The following is a 16,556-nucleotide window of genomic DNA, read 5'->3' as shown; positions in this document are numbered from 1 at the left end:
GTCGCCCCTATGACAGCTGGAAGTAATTTTAGAGGACGACGTCCCCTCTCCCAGTAAAGTTTGCCCTTGGGTTTAGGGACATCATTTAGGGGTTGATTATAATTAGTATATGATTGAGGGTTGGGGGAGGAATTTTATAAGCTCAGGGATCATTTTGAAAAAAAAAAAGAGGGATGATGGGATAATAGATTTGTAATTGTGAGTTACTGTTGTTAGACAAATATATTGATATAGATTCTTGTATATTGATACAAAGTTAAATTGTATTGACTATTGTATGCATTCATGTTTCTACCTCTGTTTAAAACATTTTTTATGTATTGACATATATTGTATTGATATATATATATTGTATATATTTACCATATTGCAGTGTACATTTCTACCTCTGATTAAGATACTTATATAATGTTTGTGTATTGATATATATTTACCTACTGCAATGTATATTTGTACATTGTTTATATTTGGAGGTCATTGTCCTCATTTGTTTCACAGTCGTTTATTGTCTTAGTCTTTAAGTTAGATAGATATTGAGAATTATATAGACTAATAGTCATCTAAGTTTGTCATTTATAATTAGACTAATCAGGTTCTTTAGATATATAGAGATTATACTCAGTATAGATAGATAATCTTCAACTTCTTCAAAGAGCTGTAGAAAATGGCCTTTAATCTAACTCAGAGTTTTGTGGTAGTGAGACACAATTGCTCCTGGCAACACCACTCTATTCCCGAGAGAATGTTGAGCACCAAAGACACTCCACCTGGAGCATTTCTTTTTGGCAGAACTGGCCTTGGGGCAAGAAATGCCCGTACCTCAACCACTGACAGAGATACAGAGCGTGCATCAGTGGATAAAACAGGACTGTCATATCCTACCAAGACAGGGTAAGATAGTTTTGAAAGTTGCTTGCCTTTGAAAATGGTGTGTCAGTTATGTTAGGCCTTAGCCAAAGTTGGTTGCTTCAACGCTGCTAATGTGACTTTGGGTGATTGCCTAGGTAGCTAGTTGTCTCTGTGATTTGATGCATGTTTTGGAAGTTGTTTTACTGAACTTCCTAATTACCCAGGTAACATTATTTCCCTTCTCAGATCTTTGATGGGGTTGAAGACTATATAAATGTAGTTACTTTCTCTCATGACTTGGCCAAGTTATTTATTATACAAGACCTAAGCTAGTTAGAATAGCATATTTGTACTTATTGTATATAATTTCATAGTAGGTTTAGAACTCTCTTATTAAAACAGAAGGGGGAGGTGTTGCGGGAGGTCCTCCCACTCCTCCAGCCTATCGCCGCTGAGATACCAGCCCCTTGGGGTGTGGTCTCTCTCCCTTTAAAAAAGCAGCCACTTCCCTCTCCTCTCTCTCTTCACTTCCTGCTCCACCAGCGACTAGACTCCTGGTTGCGTTGCGTAGAGGGCCGTTGCCTGGGACAGTGATCTGTAAGTTTTTTCCCCTTTAAATAAATATCACCCTATTAATCGTAATCCCAAATTGGTGTGGCATTGTTTGTGACTTACGCCTTCAGGACCCAATCAAACATCTTTATCTACAAGGCTGCTCCTCATCAGTCACCTTTTTCTATAAAGGAATATTAATGTAAAATAAATAAAAATAAGCATGTTTTTTTAAAAAGAGAGAGAGAGAGAGATACATTCCAACATATTCCAATATGTTGAGCAGCCTCTAGCCGGTGCAGTGTACTCCATGTTTATAGCCTTTGTGAGCTGTGACCCATGCTGTGTGAGCTTCAGTGATGTAGCTGTCTGTTAAGTCATTTCTGGTCCTGTAAACAACCTCTCACTCATATTCTTGGAAGTAACACCAAGAAAATTCAATGGGTCATCAAGTTGGATTTGACAATATACTTTGGTTGTTATGTCCTCCATTCCCAGTCTGGGGTCATTTGTTATCCAACAGGGTGTGAGTTGAAAGAAGTAGGTTATTGTAAACACACCTTATTCCTGGCCTCATCTTTTTTTTTTTACCTCTCTGCTTCCCAACTGTCATAAGATAAACTACTTCATGCTACACAATGATACTCTGCCTTTCTCTGCCCCTAGTGACTAAACCTCTGAAACTATAAGTCAAAAAAACATGTCCTATAAGCTTTTTGTTCTTGGATATTTTCTTGAAATGTCAAAAACTGTTTCTGTCTACTCCAAATATCCTCTTACTTTCCATCTTTTCCTGTCACAAAAATATTTGCTGCCCTGACCTAAAGAAGAACTATATGTTTGATGTTACTGAATATCAGCATAACCTAAAAATTTTTAAAAAAATTTTAGATATGGCATATGTCATTTTCAAACAGAACTTTAAGAACCACTATCCTGTTCCAAAACTGTCTCTTTTCTTCTGAGACTAGAAACATTCCAGATAAAAGTTATGTTATCAGCCTGACTCCTTACATCACATATGGAATAGGTCACAGGCTGACTACAATGGAGAAGTAAATAATAGCAATAATAAACCACTATTATTGCAGACTATATTTATTGTCACTATATAAATTAACCTAAGCTGGCTAATTAATCATATGCTTTTACCAGAATCATTCACATTCTTTAAAGTCTACCTTTAAGACCCACTATCTCTATAAAAATTTTTCCTAATAAGATTAATCATAAATAGTTTTCCTTCCCCTACATTTCTCAAGTTCAGCTGGTTCTTTTTTCAATTCTACTTTATTATTTTGAATTATTAATGTTTAGATGTAAATTACATATAATTGCTTAATAACTGCCCAATGGCTTCCACAAAAACAGAAAGGCAGACGACTGCACGCCTTTAGACAGAAGCACGTAAGACTGTTGCTGAAGTACTCTTGATTACAAACAACGCTTCAAACCCAATCAAATTTCTAAATATCATTAATAATTCATACAGAATACAGAAAAACATGAGGAAATGTTATACTACTCCATACAAAAGCAATCACCAAAATGCATGAAAACCACCTGGCTTATTCAAACAAGCAAACAAAAAAACCAAGATTTTAAAAGAAGGATGGAGGGGCCAAACCACATAGGAAATAATCAACTTAAAACTGACTAGGTATTTTTACACTTATTTTAGCATTTTAGTGTGCCTCCCCCCCACACACCTCTCTCTGCTTAGTGTATATGTGGACACATGCATGCCACCACACAAGTATGGAGGTCAGAGAAAATTTGTAGAATCAGTTCTTTCTTTCTGCATTTATTTGGGTTCTAGGGATCAAACTCAGGTCTTCAGGCTTGTAGGCTCCCATGACAAGCACTTTACCATTTAGCCATCTTGCCAACCCCTGAATGAAAGAACTTTTGTTCTTTTATATGAAAGAAAAATTCTATTTGTCTCATGATATCTAACTTATGATTATATACATATATCTCTAAAATATACATTCTTTATATATTTTTAAAAGTAAAAATGTATATGGCATATTTAGAAATTAGTAAGTAAAAATAAGAAAAACCCTGATGGTCTCGGAGTCCTCTAAGAAGGTACAGAAAAGAAGAGCATAAATTTACTTCTATACTGGGTACCAGGGAAAATTATATATGTGTGTAAGTGTATTATATATATATGTATTTGTGTGATATATATACATAAACATATATATGACTGACAAAATTTCATAAGAATAATATAAAACAGACATTACAAAATTTTAAGAGTTATACAGGTAATATGAATTGAAGAAAAATGAAAAAATATTAAGGAGGAAGCGGTGTTTGTTCCTTTTGGGTATCCCTGTGGGCTTTCTCTAATAATCTTCCCATTAGGTAAAAAACAGGCAGTACTGAGAACTGTGTCACACTTTGTCTCTATCTAAAGATGGGAACGGCTATTCAACCACAATTGTGAATAAAAAACAAAAAGGCATGGCTTCACCAAATGCCCTGGATTTTCACAAGAACTATAAATTCTTTAGTATCAAACCTATTTGCAGCAACTAAAAACATTCTAGCCTAATGAAGTCCTTGTTTATATTCTTCATAGGGCCGACAAAATGTATCTGATAGGTCGATCCATCATGGCTGCCGCTTATTTGCCAGCTCTGGACTAGGATAAGCAGAATACAGTGTAGCAGAAAGAAGGGAGGCACATCTCAGCTCTGTACTGATAATGAAACTATTTTGATGCAGACACTGAGATGAAATGGGTGGCACCACCTGAATCACTGCCACCCTCAACATTCCTGTTTCATAAATCGAAGATTAGTCCTACTAGAAAGTTGCATTAATCTCTCTCATGCCCACAGAAAACTCCACTAAACACAGTTCTGTTGAACTGGCTTGAAAGAGTGGTCATAAGTTTCCGTTTGAATAGTGTTCCAGTTTCCTTTCTGTTTCCATGATAAAAGGCTCTGGCAAAAAGCAATTTAGGAGAGTACAGGATTTATTTGGCTTATGCTTTCAGGTCACAACCCACCATTGAAGGAAGTCAAGCATGCACTTGAAGCAGAAGCCATGACAGAATGCTGCTTTCTGGCTCTCAGGCTCACATCAAGCCAGCTTTTTAAAATACAGTCCTGAACCACCTGCCGAGGTAATGAAGTAGACCATACTAGACTGGACCCTATAATGTTAATTAACAATCATGACAATCCTTCACAGACATGCCCGCAGATCAATTGAATCTGGACAGTCCTTCAGTTGCTACCACCTTCTCGGTGACTCTAAGCTTCATCAAGTTTACAGGTAGGGTTAACTAGGGCAAATAGGTACAGCTAAGTTTAGCTAACTGGCCCAATATTTTCTTTATATACCCCGTTGAAAATACGTAATACCCTAAAATCAATTCACAAAGTTACAAGTTTACTTATATTTACTTTCCCAAGAGCCTACCCAAGTTCTGACCAGAGACCATCCACAGTGGGATTTAACAATGATAGACTAGAACAATGATGGACATAGAAAACCCAGTACAGTCCTCTTAACTTCACCCCACCAAATTTTTACTAAAACGGTATGCACTAAAGAAAGGAAAGAGCCTCACATTCTTTGTGTTCCTCTTTTCTTTTTTATACTTCTAAATTTATTATAACTCAGTGTGCAATTATAAAACCATGGCTTGAGCACTGGGTAAAGGGAGCTAGACATATTTGAGCAATGATCATTTTAGCTTCAAAGTTTTCTCTTCTTCCAGAACTTCTAAGAGTGAGCTACAGCATCTCTCTTATTCCTGCACATAGTAAGAGTGACAGGATTCAGAGATGTAAGAGGTTGTTGTTGTTGTTTTTCAGGACAGGGTTTCTCTGTGCAACAGCCCTAGCTGTCCTGGAACTAGCTCTTGTAGACTAGGCTAGCCTCAAACTACAGAGATCCACTTGCCTCTGCCTCTCAAGTGCTGGAATTAAAGGCATACACCAGTGCCGCCTGGCTATAAAAATAGTTTGTAAGGAACTTGGTTTTTTAATTTTTTATTAGTTTGTTAAGAATTTTATACAATGTAGGGGTTTTTGGTTGTTTTTTTTTAAGGAAGAAAACAAGATTTTTTTCTACTTCTGGACAGTCATTTCTCATCATTCCAACCTGGGTGTTTCACAAAACTTCTAAAATGCCTGTTATTTATAAATAAGAGAAAAAAACTTTGTTTACTCTGCCTACAGGGCAACATTCTCCATGGGCTCAGTGAGTGTCTTTTTGTTAGTAGGAAATAGCCCCACTAGACAAAATGCATCATCATTTTATTGGTGTAAAGCATCTCTTTATGGTAGGAAGTACCTCAGTACTTTAAAGAGTCTGAGATTTTAGTTTCTGCTGTACGGGTTCATTTTTGTAATACAACCTACATTATATAAAAAGAAAGTCTATACTACTTTCTTTTTACTTTTATTTTTGAGACTATAATTATATACATTTTCCTTTCCCTTTCCTCCCTCCAAGCCCTCTCATATGCCTCTCCTCTCTCTCTCTTTCAAGTTCACAGTCCCTTTGTTCATTAATTGATATTATGTACATACATACATGCAGACACAAGCACATGTCTGTTTGAGTAGGTGTTACCCATTGCATAAACACAACCTGCTCAGTCTATATAATGTTACTGGTATGTATGTTTTCGGGGCTATTTGGTATTAGATAACCGAATGGTATGATCTTCCCTGGAGAAAACTATTTCTCCCACTCTCAGCATTCCTTAGTTGTCTGTAGTTCTTTATGGAGAGCTGAGCTCTCCCCATCCACTGTAGCATGTCTACTGTTGTCCTTGTTGAGCTCAGGCTTAGGCAGTCATGTTGGTGAGACTTTATGAGTGTAGCCTCAGACCTTACTAGAAGACACAAGCTCACAGCAAACTCCTTCATCCTCTGGCCCTTACAGTCTTTCTGTCCCTTCTTCCAAAATGATCCCTGAACCTTTGGTGTAGGAGTAGATGTATCTGTTGGGACTGGTTTTCACAACTCTGCACTTTGATGGGTTGTGGGTTTTTAACGGTCTCTATCTTTTGCAAAGAGAAGTTTCCTTGATGAGTGTGAGGACCACACTTTTCTGTATGTATTAGGACAAATATTTAGAATGTACCTTAGGATCCTGATGATTTGGTAAAGTGGAGGCTGTAGGTTCTCCTCCAAGAGCCACGATTTCACTAGGCCTGAGTTGTTGACTAGGTTTTCAGTACCAGGCATGGTTTCGCTCTTGATGAGAGATGTTGTGTACTGTCAAGGTATGCATGCCACTACTGAACTCTTATGGTTAAAAGCATGCCACAGTAGTCTTTGCTGTGGTTCTTAAGTATCATAGCTAGATAGGACTGTTGGTTGCTTCCCTTCTTTGGAAGCTTACGTGGTGCTTTCTTATACAATGTTTATCCTCAGGAAGGAGGCATTCAGATGAGTTCTAGCTCATGAGTCTCTGGGCCCTCTGTCTGAAATGCATGCCGTCTTCAGCAATAGGGATGTATCTTCCATATCTGGAGGACACCCAAGGGCAATATCAATGGCCTGCAATGATTTTCAAGTCTCTTGGACAATTCTTACTAATGACTCAAAAGAGGGCTTCTCTTGCCTGGTGCTGAGTTTTGATAAATGATAGTACTGGCTCTTGGAAGGAGAATTGTCAGTCCAGATGGAAAAATGCATTTGAACCATATATGTATATTTATACATGGACTAACATGTATTACATGATATTTAGATAGATAATTATGACTTCTTCAGACATTCTTACTATGACCTTCCCTTATTTATCTCCCTCTCCCATCCCTAATTAGAAGCCACTGTTTTTCCTATTCTCCCCATCTGATCACTGTACCCTGCTATTCCTCTCTTTGGTGTTCCTTGGCATCATCCACCACTCTGGCAATGGTCCCTTTTTATTTTCCAGGGGTTTAGAGTTATTCCGGGATTTGTTGTAGGACATGTTGTATAATGTATTTTGATCATATTCTCTTCTGCTCCCCAATTTGTCCCAGATCACCTTCCCTTGCCCATCCACCCAACTTTGTGTTCCTCCCCCATCAAGACCAATTTGTGCTGCCTTCACTGGAGACACACTACTACTAATATTTTGCTGCATGGACATAATATTAAAGCATTTCTGTAGGGCCCAGGGTCTACCCCTGCTCCTGGGGTTCATGTTGAGGACAGTCTCTGGCTAGCCAGCATTTCCTGTTTGTTCCTGTGCTCCTTCTGCCCCACCTGGTGATTAGCTATAGGGCATTGTTGACACCACCTTGGACGTGGTAATTTCCCACCTGTCTGGGGGGGTATTCCATTGTGCAGCAGCTAGGTATTTAAGGTCTTTCCTAAGTTTGAATAAACGGCATTCAGGTGATCTCCTTACGAATGACCCAGGTCTCTTGTGTGTTCTTTCAATCTCCAGGCCCTTGCCTGGCTCATGTATGGTACAGGAGCACACAAACTGTACTGAGAGCATTGCAGTTGCAGGCGTTGCAGGCGTTACAGTTGGAGACACCACTGGGATATCAGGCGTTACACATTTCCTAATGACAGACATGTTCACATACTCTAGACAATCCCTCATTTATGCTCCCCAAATTATTCTAAATTATATCAAAATGACGGTGAAATTTAACCACCACACGTAGAAATATGACTTAAGGAAGAAACAAATATTGAGAAGGTGTAATCATCTAGAAGATGGGTGACCTAGATTCCCCCTCATCATCTTTAGCTCATCAAAGTTTTCAATGGCCTCACTGATGCTAAATCTAGTTTCCGACTCCTCATTCTACATCACTTGGCAATGTTTAGTCTATTGAGGATTCTCTTTATCTTGAAATCGTCTTTTGGTTGTACTCTCTCTAGCTACACAGTCTCAGTCTCGCTGGACAATACTGAAATATCTCAGTTCACCCTGGGCCTTTTCTCCCTCTACACAATTTCGTCTACATTCATATCATTACTAATACTCTCACCTTCAAAGTAATTACATCCATGAATATTCAGACATAAATTCACTCCTTTGTCAATGTCTCCACTTATTTGGGTTTCTTAAAGATACCTCAAAATTCATATGTCGAAAACTAAACTTCTGATCTTCCCTCTCAAGCCTAGCTAAGACTTCTTCTAATGCTATCTTTGTAATGGCACCACCAATTATCATTTGCACAATACAGAAAATGATTCATCTCTGATAGCCTATATTTTACTAAGTTCTATTTTATCTGTTATGTCTCAGTTCTGCATCCCTGTTATTATCTTCTAACATGCTCTCCTGTGCACACTCTTGTATTGTTAATGCTTCCTGCAACAGCTAAAAATTTTTCAACTGTTCTCATGATGCCCTGTTCCCACTTAAAAGCCTTCAGTGGTTTCCCATTATTTTTGGGAATCTGAACAAAATTAAAGTGGAAACGTAGTATAAGACCTGGCTTCATATTTCCACCACTCTGCTCCCATTGTCCCATGATATTCCACACACATTTTCTTCTTTAGTTCCTTACAAAACTTAGGAACATCTGCCTGAAGTTCTGTACATGGGTTCTGTTTGTCTACACTTCTCTTTGCTTTCTCCATTTATCCAATCTCTATTATATTTCAGGCAAACTATCACAACCAGTCAATCCAGTCATTTATTCATTGAGAAAATGTTATTCACCAGATTTAGTTCAAAACCATGTGAGACTGATAGGCAAAGTAGAACCCTTATAGAGTTTATATATTAGTAGAAGGCGGGGAATAATTAATGATACAAATAACTTTATTTATATAATAGATTCAAAGGGGATAAAACATTCTAGAGATTCAAGAGCACTTTGCTGTGCCTAGTTCAATATCTGGCATATAGTTAGCATTTAATAAACATTTTAAGTGGGTAAGAATAAAGGAATGTTCACAGTAAGCTATAAAAGAGCAATAATTGTAAAATGAAGAGAAAGAATTAGAGATGCCAATCAAAAAGAAACAATGAGAGGCCTTAAAAAGTAATAGTGTCTTGAATCATTTTAACCATTTCAAATAGTTTGTAGTTATGGTTCCAATATTATACTGCCTTACTGGCATGTTTTTGCGTGCACACACACACACAAAATTTAACAGTGAAGTTGTCTAGAGTAATTCAAATAGGTCACTCTTGTAACCATAGTTCATAATATCTAATTAGAGCGTGTACATAGGTTGTATACATAGCCCACTTTTACAATCCACCATCATACATAACCCAAAGTCATTGGTTTTCTATGGATAAAAGACTGATCTATTATCCATCACTTACATTAAAGTTTCAGCTGTTCAGCCCCCTGCCTGTTTTATAGACAAACCTCTTATATTCAAGAACTCTTGCTTTCTTTTATTAAGATACCCTTAGAAACAGGATCCTGGGTTTCCATTAATGTCAGATCCCTGCTACTTAAAGGCCATCTTATACTCCCAGAGATACGGCATGTAACCCTTTATGATTTTGAATGACCTTCAAGATCCCAAATACACTCCTGCCCAGCTTCAAGCCTCCTCTGATGGTCTCCAAATGGACTGGAGTTATGAGCGACTCTTAAAGTCTCTTGTCTTTTTAAGGGCTCGTAGGAAGATTTGTATACTTTCTGTGTAACTCCTTAGGTAGCCCTTAGGAATTTTCACCCAGACAAGTGGTCTGTATAAATTCCACTTCTGTAGAACCGATATGGAGGCATTTACCATATCTTCCAAAAAAACCTGCTTCCTCTCCTCAGTTCCAAATCATTTCCCAGGAGGAATTCCTTGCAAGCTACCACAAGACTGTGAACACTCTTCTTATCCAGGACCTTGACACAGCCCCTATCACAGATGCCCCTCAGGATTTAGGGTCCTACATCTTCTCTCCTTTTCTGGGCCCATGCTCACTCAAGAGTGTGCACACTCCCCCCACCCCCTCCATCAGGAGAACTTTGAGATTCCCTGCTGGCCACTCAGAGATTCGCTACACACCTCCCTTGCACCCTGACCCTGAGGAAACAGTCACGACGCGGTAACCCACAGGGCGCCTCCTCAGAGGTAGGGCCATGAAGAGTCCCCAGTCCCCTCAGGCCCAAGACAGGCGCCTCGGCTTTGCCCTGCTCCACAGCTCTCACAGACCTGCCTCAGGCGCCGTCTGGCTCCTCTCCGCCATTTTTGTTGTCCGTCAGTCTATGAGCCTACGCAAAAACCACTGGGCAGTGGGGAGCGAGCGGTGGGATCCGTGGGCTGACAGAAGCTCCCTCAGGAAGACGCTGCACGGTGGTTGCTAAGGAAACCCGCGGCCCCGGTGCAGCCCGCTGGAAGCAGGGGGCGGGGCAGAAGAGAGCGTGCAGCCGAGGCTCCGCCCCCCGCACGAGCGCACCTCCTTCAAGTTCCCGCCTACCACTGGGGACTCCACTGGGTTTCTTCCCCAGTCCAAGCCCTAGTGTCCTGGGAACTGAGCATGCTCAGCCGCCAGTGTCTTGCAATAGCTAAATCTGAAAGGATGACACTGTGTTGTCCCTGGTGCCAATCAAAGTGCCTAGGTGGGTTGACATTTCGATAGTTGGTGGTCAATTCTAGGGACTTGGAACAAGTTTCTTAATTTTTCAGCACTTTTTCACTTAATGTATTTGGCCTTCATGGAGATGCTGAGAGACCTGTATTCAAGTTAAATACATTGAGAACTGTATGCCTAACACAGTCAAAGCACACAAGTTCTAAGGCCCCTGACTCCTTGCTCCTCTGCAACTAGGACATTTATCTCCTAATTTCCATCCGAATGGCTGTAGGTTGCTTTCCATTGCTTAAATTAAACTCTCTCCTATTTCCTAGTTCTGTTGTCCTGGGCCTAGCTGACTTAAAAAGTTTGAGAAAATCCCTTGATGCAGAAAATAAGAGAGACCACAGAGTTTTTTAGATAAAATGCTGGCATCGTGCATGTGACTATTCATTCGCCTTCGCTAAAACATGGGACCAGATGGTGCACCGTAAGATCTTTTACCAAAATTGCCGTCAGGGTTGGTTGGTCTGAAAAATATCGGTAGATATGGATAAACTCTACCCATCAGAAATACCTTTGACACTTAAGCAGTTAAAAAAGATCACAACCTATCCTGACAACCAGCAAATTGAATATACACATGCTGTTCACAGTCCTGATCACGAGTAAAAGCTGTGAAGGTGGTGAGGATCCCTTGTGGAAGCAGTCGTTTGGGGTTGAGCAAGGAACTTCATTAAGTATAGGGAGATGAAAAGAAATAGAATGAGAAGAAGTATCTGACTTCCTCCAGCGGGGTGGCCTTGTGGCTTTGTAGTCGTGGGGAAAAAAAGAAAAAGAAAAACTTAAACTCATTGAGCCTCAGTTTTCTTTTTCAACAAACTGTAATAAAAGCACCACCTGCCACCAAGAGTTGCTCGGCATCACAAATGGGTGATGGACAGAACTGCATTTGCTTAATATTAATCCAGTAAAAATTTAAAAACCTAATGTGCTTAGGATATCAAATTAAACATCCCCTGGTGCCTCTCGGGAGCCAGATGCTGTGCAGTAAAGAGGAAAATACAGCACAGAATAGCACGATACTGCTCAGATTTTATTTTAAATAACATCTAGAGTCCTGTTGTTTAGTTGTATTAGCCACATTTCAGGGGCTCATTGCTCATTTCATGTAGGTAGCAGCTAACATACTAGTCAGCATATGTGCAGAACATTTCCATCACCACAGAAGGTTCTGTTAGACATGGTTGGTAGAAAAATGTCAGGTGGGCAGGGGAGGTGAAATGCCTAGAAAGTTAGCTAACAGTTCAGAGAGTAGTAAGCAGACAGGACCGTTCAGTACCAGTACTGTGCTAAGAAATGTTACCGCACGTCATTTTCTCACCCCCACTCGCCCACCCCCCCAAAAAAAATCCATGCCTTTGAAAGCTTGCAAACTAGTTGGGAAGAAAAGATTGAGATATAAATATCTGGTTTACAATTCCAGTGTGGTAAGAACTGACGGGCACAATACTCAGAAGCATGTAAGAGCACCAATCATCATCATTCTCTTTATTTCCTCCTTTCTAGAGGAAAAAAAACATTGCAAAGTAAAAAAAAGTGTTTATTGCTGAGACCAGGTAAATATAAGAACAATGTTTTAAATGGAAAAACTTTTGTTTTGGTGCACAGTTTCAGAGGTTTTAACTCATAGTTGTCTGCTTCCACTGCTGTGCACCTAAGGACGGGCTGACCATTGTGGCAGGAAGTGTGTGGTGGAGCAAGTCAGCTCAATTCACTGTACTTAGGAAACCTATAAAGAGAGAAGGACAAGTGGAGATACAGAACACTCTTGCTTATTGGTGTACACTCACTGTGCATAGTAATGGATTTCATAAAGATAATTTCTATCCTTCTGCAAGTCTTACCACAATCCCCAATACATTTTCACACATATGTGTGTGTGTGTGTATCTATGGAAATAAATAGTGAATGCATAGTTCATATAGATGGTTTATTTATTTATAAAAACCTAGAATCTACAAGGAAAAACAAAATAACTACTTGATATTTGTCTTTCTTAGTCTAGCTTGTTTCACCTAATAAGATGGTGGCCAGTTACATCCATGTTCTGCAAATGTCATGATTTCATGCTTATGACCAAACCAAATTCTGTTGTATACATATGCATGTTTTCTTTTTTTATTAATTTATTTATTTATTAAAGCTTTCTGCCTCCTCCCCGCCACCGCCTCCCACTTTCCTCCCCCTCCCCCAATCAAGTCCCCCTCCCTTATCAGCCCAAAGAGCAGTGAGGGTTCCCTGCCCTGTGGGAAGTCCAAGGACCTCCCACCTCCTTCCGGGTCTAGTAAGGTGAGCATCCAAACAGCCTAGGCTCCCACAAAGCCAGTACGTGCAGTAGGATCAAAACCCAGTGCCATTGTTCTTGACGTCTCAGCAGTCCTCATTGTCTGCTATGTTCAGCCAGTCCGGTTTTATCCCATGCTTATTCAGACCCAGGCCAACTGTCCTTGGTGAGTTCCCGATAGATCATCTTCATTGTCTCAGTATGTAGGTGTACCCGTCGTGGTCCTGAGTTCCTTGCTCGTGCTCTCTCTCCTTCTGCTCCTGATTTGGACCTTGGGATTTCGGTCCGGTGCTCCAATGTGGGTCTCTGTCTCTGTTTCCTTTCATTGCCTGATGAAGGTTAATATCCAGGAGGATGACAATATGTGTTTCATTGGGTTCACCTTCTTATTTAGCTTCTCTAAGATCACGAATTATAGGCTCAATGTCCTTTATTAATGGCTAGAAGCCAATTATGAGTGAGTACATCCCATGTTCCTCTTTTTGGGTCTGGCTTACCTCACTCAGGATAGTGTTTTCTATTTCCATCCATTTGCACATATGTATGTTTTCTTGATCCACTCATTGCCTGTTAACAGTCACAGGTGGTTTCACAGTTTGGCTTTCATGAAAAGTGCTGCAATAAATAGGAATGTTCAAGTATGCCTATGGAGTTCAGTTTTACATGTAAGTGGTAAAGCTGGTTCATCTGGTAATTCTATCTCCAGATTTTTAAGGACCCTCAATGCTTGTGTCCACAGTCGCTGAACTAATTTACATATCTTCCCACCAGTAATCTACATGGGCTGCCATTCCCACACATCCTCACCAACATTTATTATTTGTTAACTGTGATAGCCATTTTGATCAGGGTGATAAATAATCTGTTCGTTTTTTTAGTATTCATTCTTCCGGAGGCCAAGAATGTTAACATTTTTTCTTTTGTATATGGAACATGTCTACATCTTTGGGGAAATGTTTTATCATTTCACTAGGCTATTTGTTAACTGGATTAACTCAGTTTCTGGTATATGTCTTGTTAAGTTCTTTATATAGTCTGGATATATTAACACTTTGCCAGATATATATCTAACAAGGACTTTCTCCCATTCTGTAGACTGTCTCCTCACTCAATTTATTTTCACTGATTTTGCAAAAGCCTTTTAATTCCAAAAATACATTTGTCAAATTGGTGGTTCTGTTTCCTGAACTATGGGGACATTTTTTTCAGAAAGTTGTTGTCCATAACTATATCTCTGTATTTTCTTCAAATAGTTCTGGGTATTATATTGATTTTTGATCCATTTTCAATTGTTTTCTGCAGAAGGTAAGAGATACAGATCTAGTTTATTCTTCTATATTTGGATATTATTCAGTTTCCTCAGCACCTATGCTGAGGGAGCTTTTTTTTTCTCCGTTGAATGTGGTTGTAGGTATAACATTCAAAGGTACACCCTCAGTGACCTACTTTCTCCAGCTAGGCTCCACTTCTCCCAAAATATTCCACCATCTGGGCATTGAGTTTTTAGCACATTAGCTTATGAAGAATTCCATATTCAAATCATAACAAGTATGATCAGCCAGGTGAAGAGTAAAATGGAAATAAGAGAAAGAGAGACACTTTAAATTTTTTAACAGAAATTGTCATTTATATTCACTTTGCTTACATTGATTTGGCCATCTAGAAATGGCCTAACTTAGCTTCTCAATTTACATTTAGAAGAAAAGAAAAACTATTCTAGGGCTGTAAAAAATATTTGAGGAATTCTTTTTGGTACCTTAGAGTTTTATATTTTGCATTTTGATCCAATGAAAATTCTTATGGATGTAGGTTGGGAAACACATATCCATCAACTCATTTCCCCATCAATTAGAGATGTCATCTTAATAGTTTGCTAAATTCTAGTATTTGTGTTGACTGCAGAACTCTCTCTCTCTCTCTCTCTCTCTCCTTCTTTGAGACAAGGTTTTACTGGACCTTGGAGCATGTCCTGGAACTAGTTTCTGTAGACCAAGCTGGCCTCGAACTCACAGAGATCTGTCCGCTTTTGCTTCCTGAGTACTGGGATTGAAGGCATGTGCTGCCACTACCCAGCAACTGCTGAACTTTCTATTCCATCTCATTAACACATCTATGAACTCATGCACTGATACAAACCCATTTATTAATTTACTCTGATATTCCCTAATGTCAGGAGGACCTGTCTCATTTTAAATTAATCATTTTTCCATATTACACCGTATCTTGACATCTACAAAAGCAAAGTAACTTTGGAGAAACCAAACTACTCAGGTTGAGCTAATTCTTAAAGATAACAAGGGGTTTCACAGTCAGTCTCGAGTTTATAGCCTCAAACATCTTCTTATCTAAGTCTAATGCACTAAGCCAGTATTTTCCCTTAACCTACCAGGTACAAAACAACTAGTACCCTGACTCCTGTAGGCCATGTCTACCAGAATTATTCAAACTAGTCAGTTGCTATGAATTGAACAAAATTGAATTGCTATTTAAATAGTTTTAAGAATTAGGTGATGTGGGATTCCTCTCTGTATGCTGTGAATATGTTATTATCATTGATTAATAAAGAAACTGCTTTGACTTATGGCAGGGCAGAATATAGATAGCTAGGTGGGAAAACTAAACTGAATGCAGGGAGAAAAAAGGTGGAGCCAGGCAGATACCAACAAATACCTTAAAGAAAGCATAGAAAGCCAAGAAAAAAAAACACAAACATAGAATTCTGGAAATGGAAAATCTAGCATAACCATCAGAATACAAGAGATGGAAAAAGGAATTTCAGGCATTGAGGATATGATAGAGGCAACAGCTTCATCAGAAAATGATATATCCAACAAATTTTTAACATAAAATATAAAAGAAATCTGGAACACCATGGAAAAACCAAACCTAAAAATAATAGCGATAGAAGAAGAAAATATATTTTCAAAGGCACAGAAAATATATTCAACAAAACCAAAGGAAAAACCTTTTCCAACCTAAAGAAGGACATGCCTATGAAAGTACAAGAAGCTTACAGAACACCAAATAGATTGGACCAGAAAAAAAAAAAGCTCCCTGTCACAAAATAATCAAAACACTAAACATACAGAACAAAAAAAGAATAATAAGAGCTGCAAAAAAGACAAGTAATATATAAAGGCAGACCTATCAGAATTATATCCAACTTCTCAATGGAAACTCTGAAAGCCATAGGGTCATGGATAGATGTTCTGCAGACACTAAGAGACCACGGATGCCAGTCCACACTATGATACTCAGCAAAGTTTTCAATTACCATAGAGGGAGAAAAAAGATATTCCAAATAATGACATTTCGAAATTTGCAGGCAAATGGATGGAGCTAG

At 39.0% G+C, this 16,556-nt stretch overlaps 1 protein-coding gene across 2 annotated transcripts in view; it reads right to left on the bottom strand.

Moving 5' to 3' along the window:
• The window catches only part of LOC142834369 (BEN domain-containing protein 5), a 1,100,005-nt gene extending 1,089,179 nt beyond the window's left edge, over positions 1-10,826 (bottom strand). Inside the window, exon 1 of one of the 2 annotated variants that reach the window (XM_075946804.1) lies at positions 10,506-10,826. In XM_075946804.1, the coding sequence (XP_075802919.1) occupies positions 10,506-10,539 (34 nt within the window). In that variant the 5' untranslated portion in view covers positions 10,540-10,826. The remainder of the gene's footprint in view (positions 1-10,505) is intronic. The other variant, XM_075946803.1, reaches the window with a different exon arrangement.
• Positions 10,827-16,556: the final 5,730 nt, after the last annotated feature.

The sequence above is a fragment of the Microtus pennsylvanicus genome, chromosome 13, assembly GCF_037038515.1.
Source record: "Microtus pennsylvanicus isolate mMicPen1 chromosome 13, mMicPen1.hap1, whole genome shotgun sequence".
Lineage (NCBI taxonomy): Eukaryota > Metazoa > Chordata > Mammalia > Rodentia > Cricetidae > Microtus > Microtus pennsylvanicus.
This window is presented reverse-complemented; position numbering and strand designations above follow the sequence as displayed.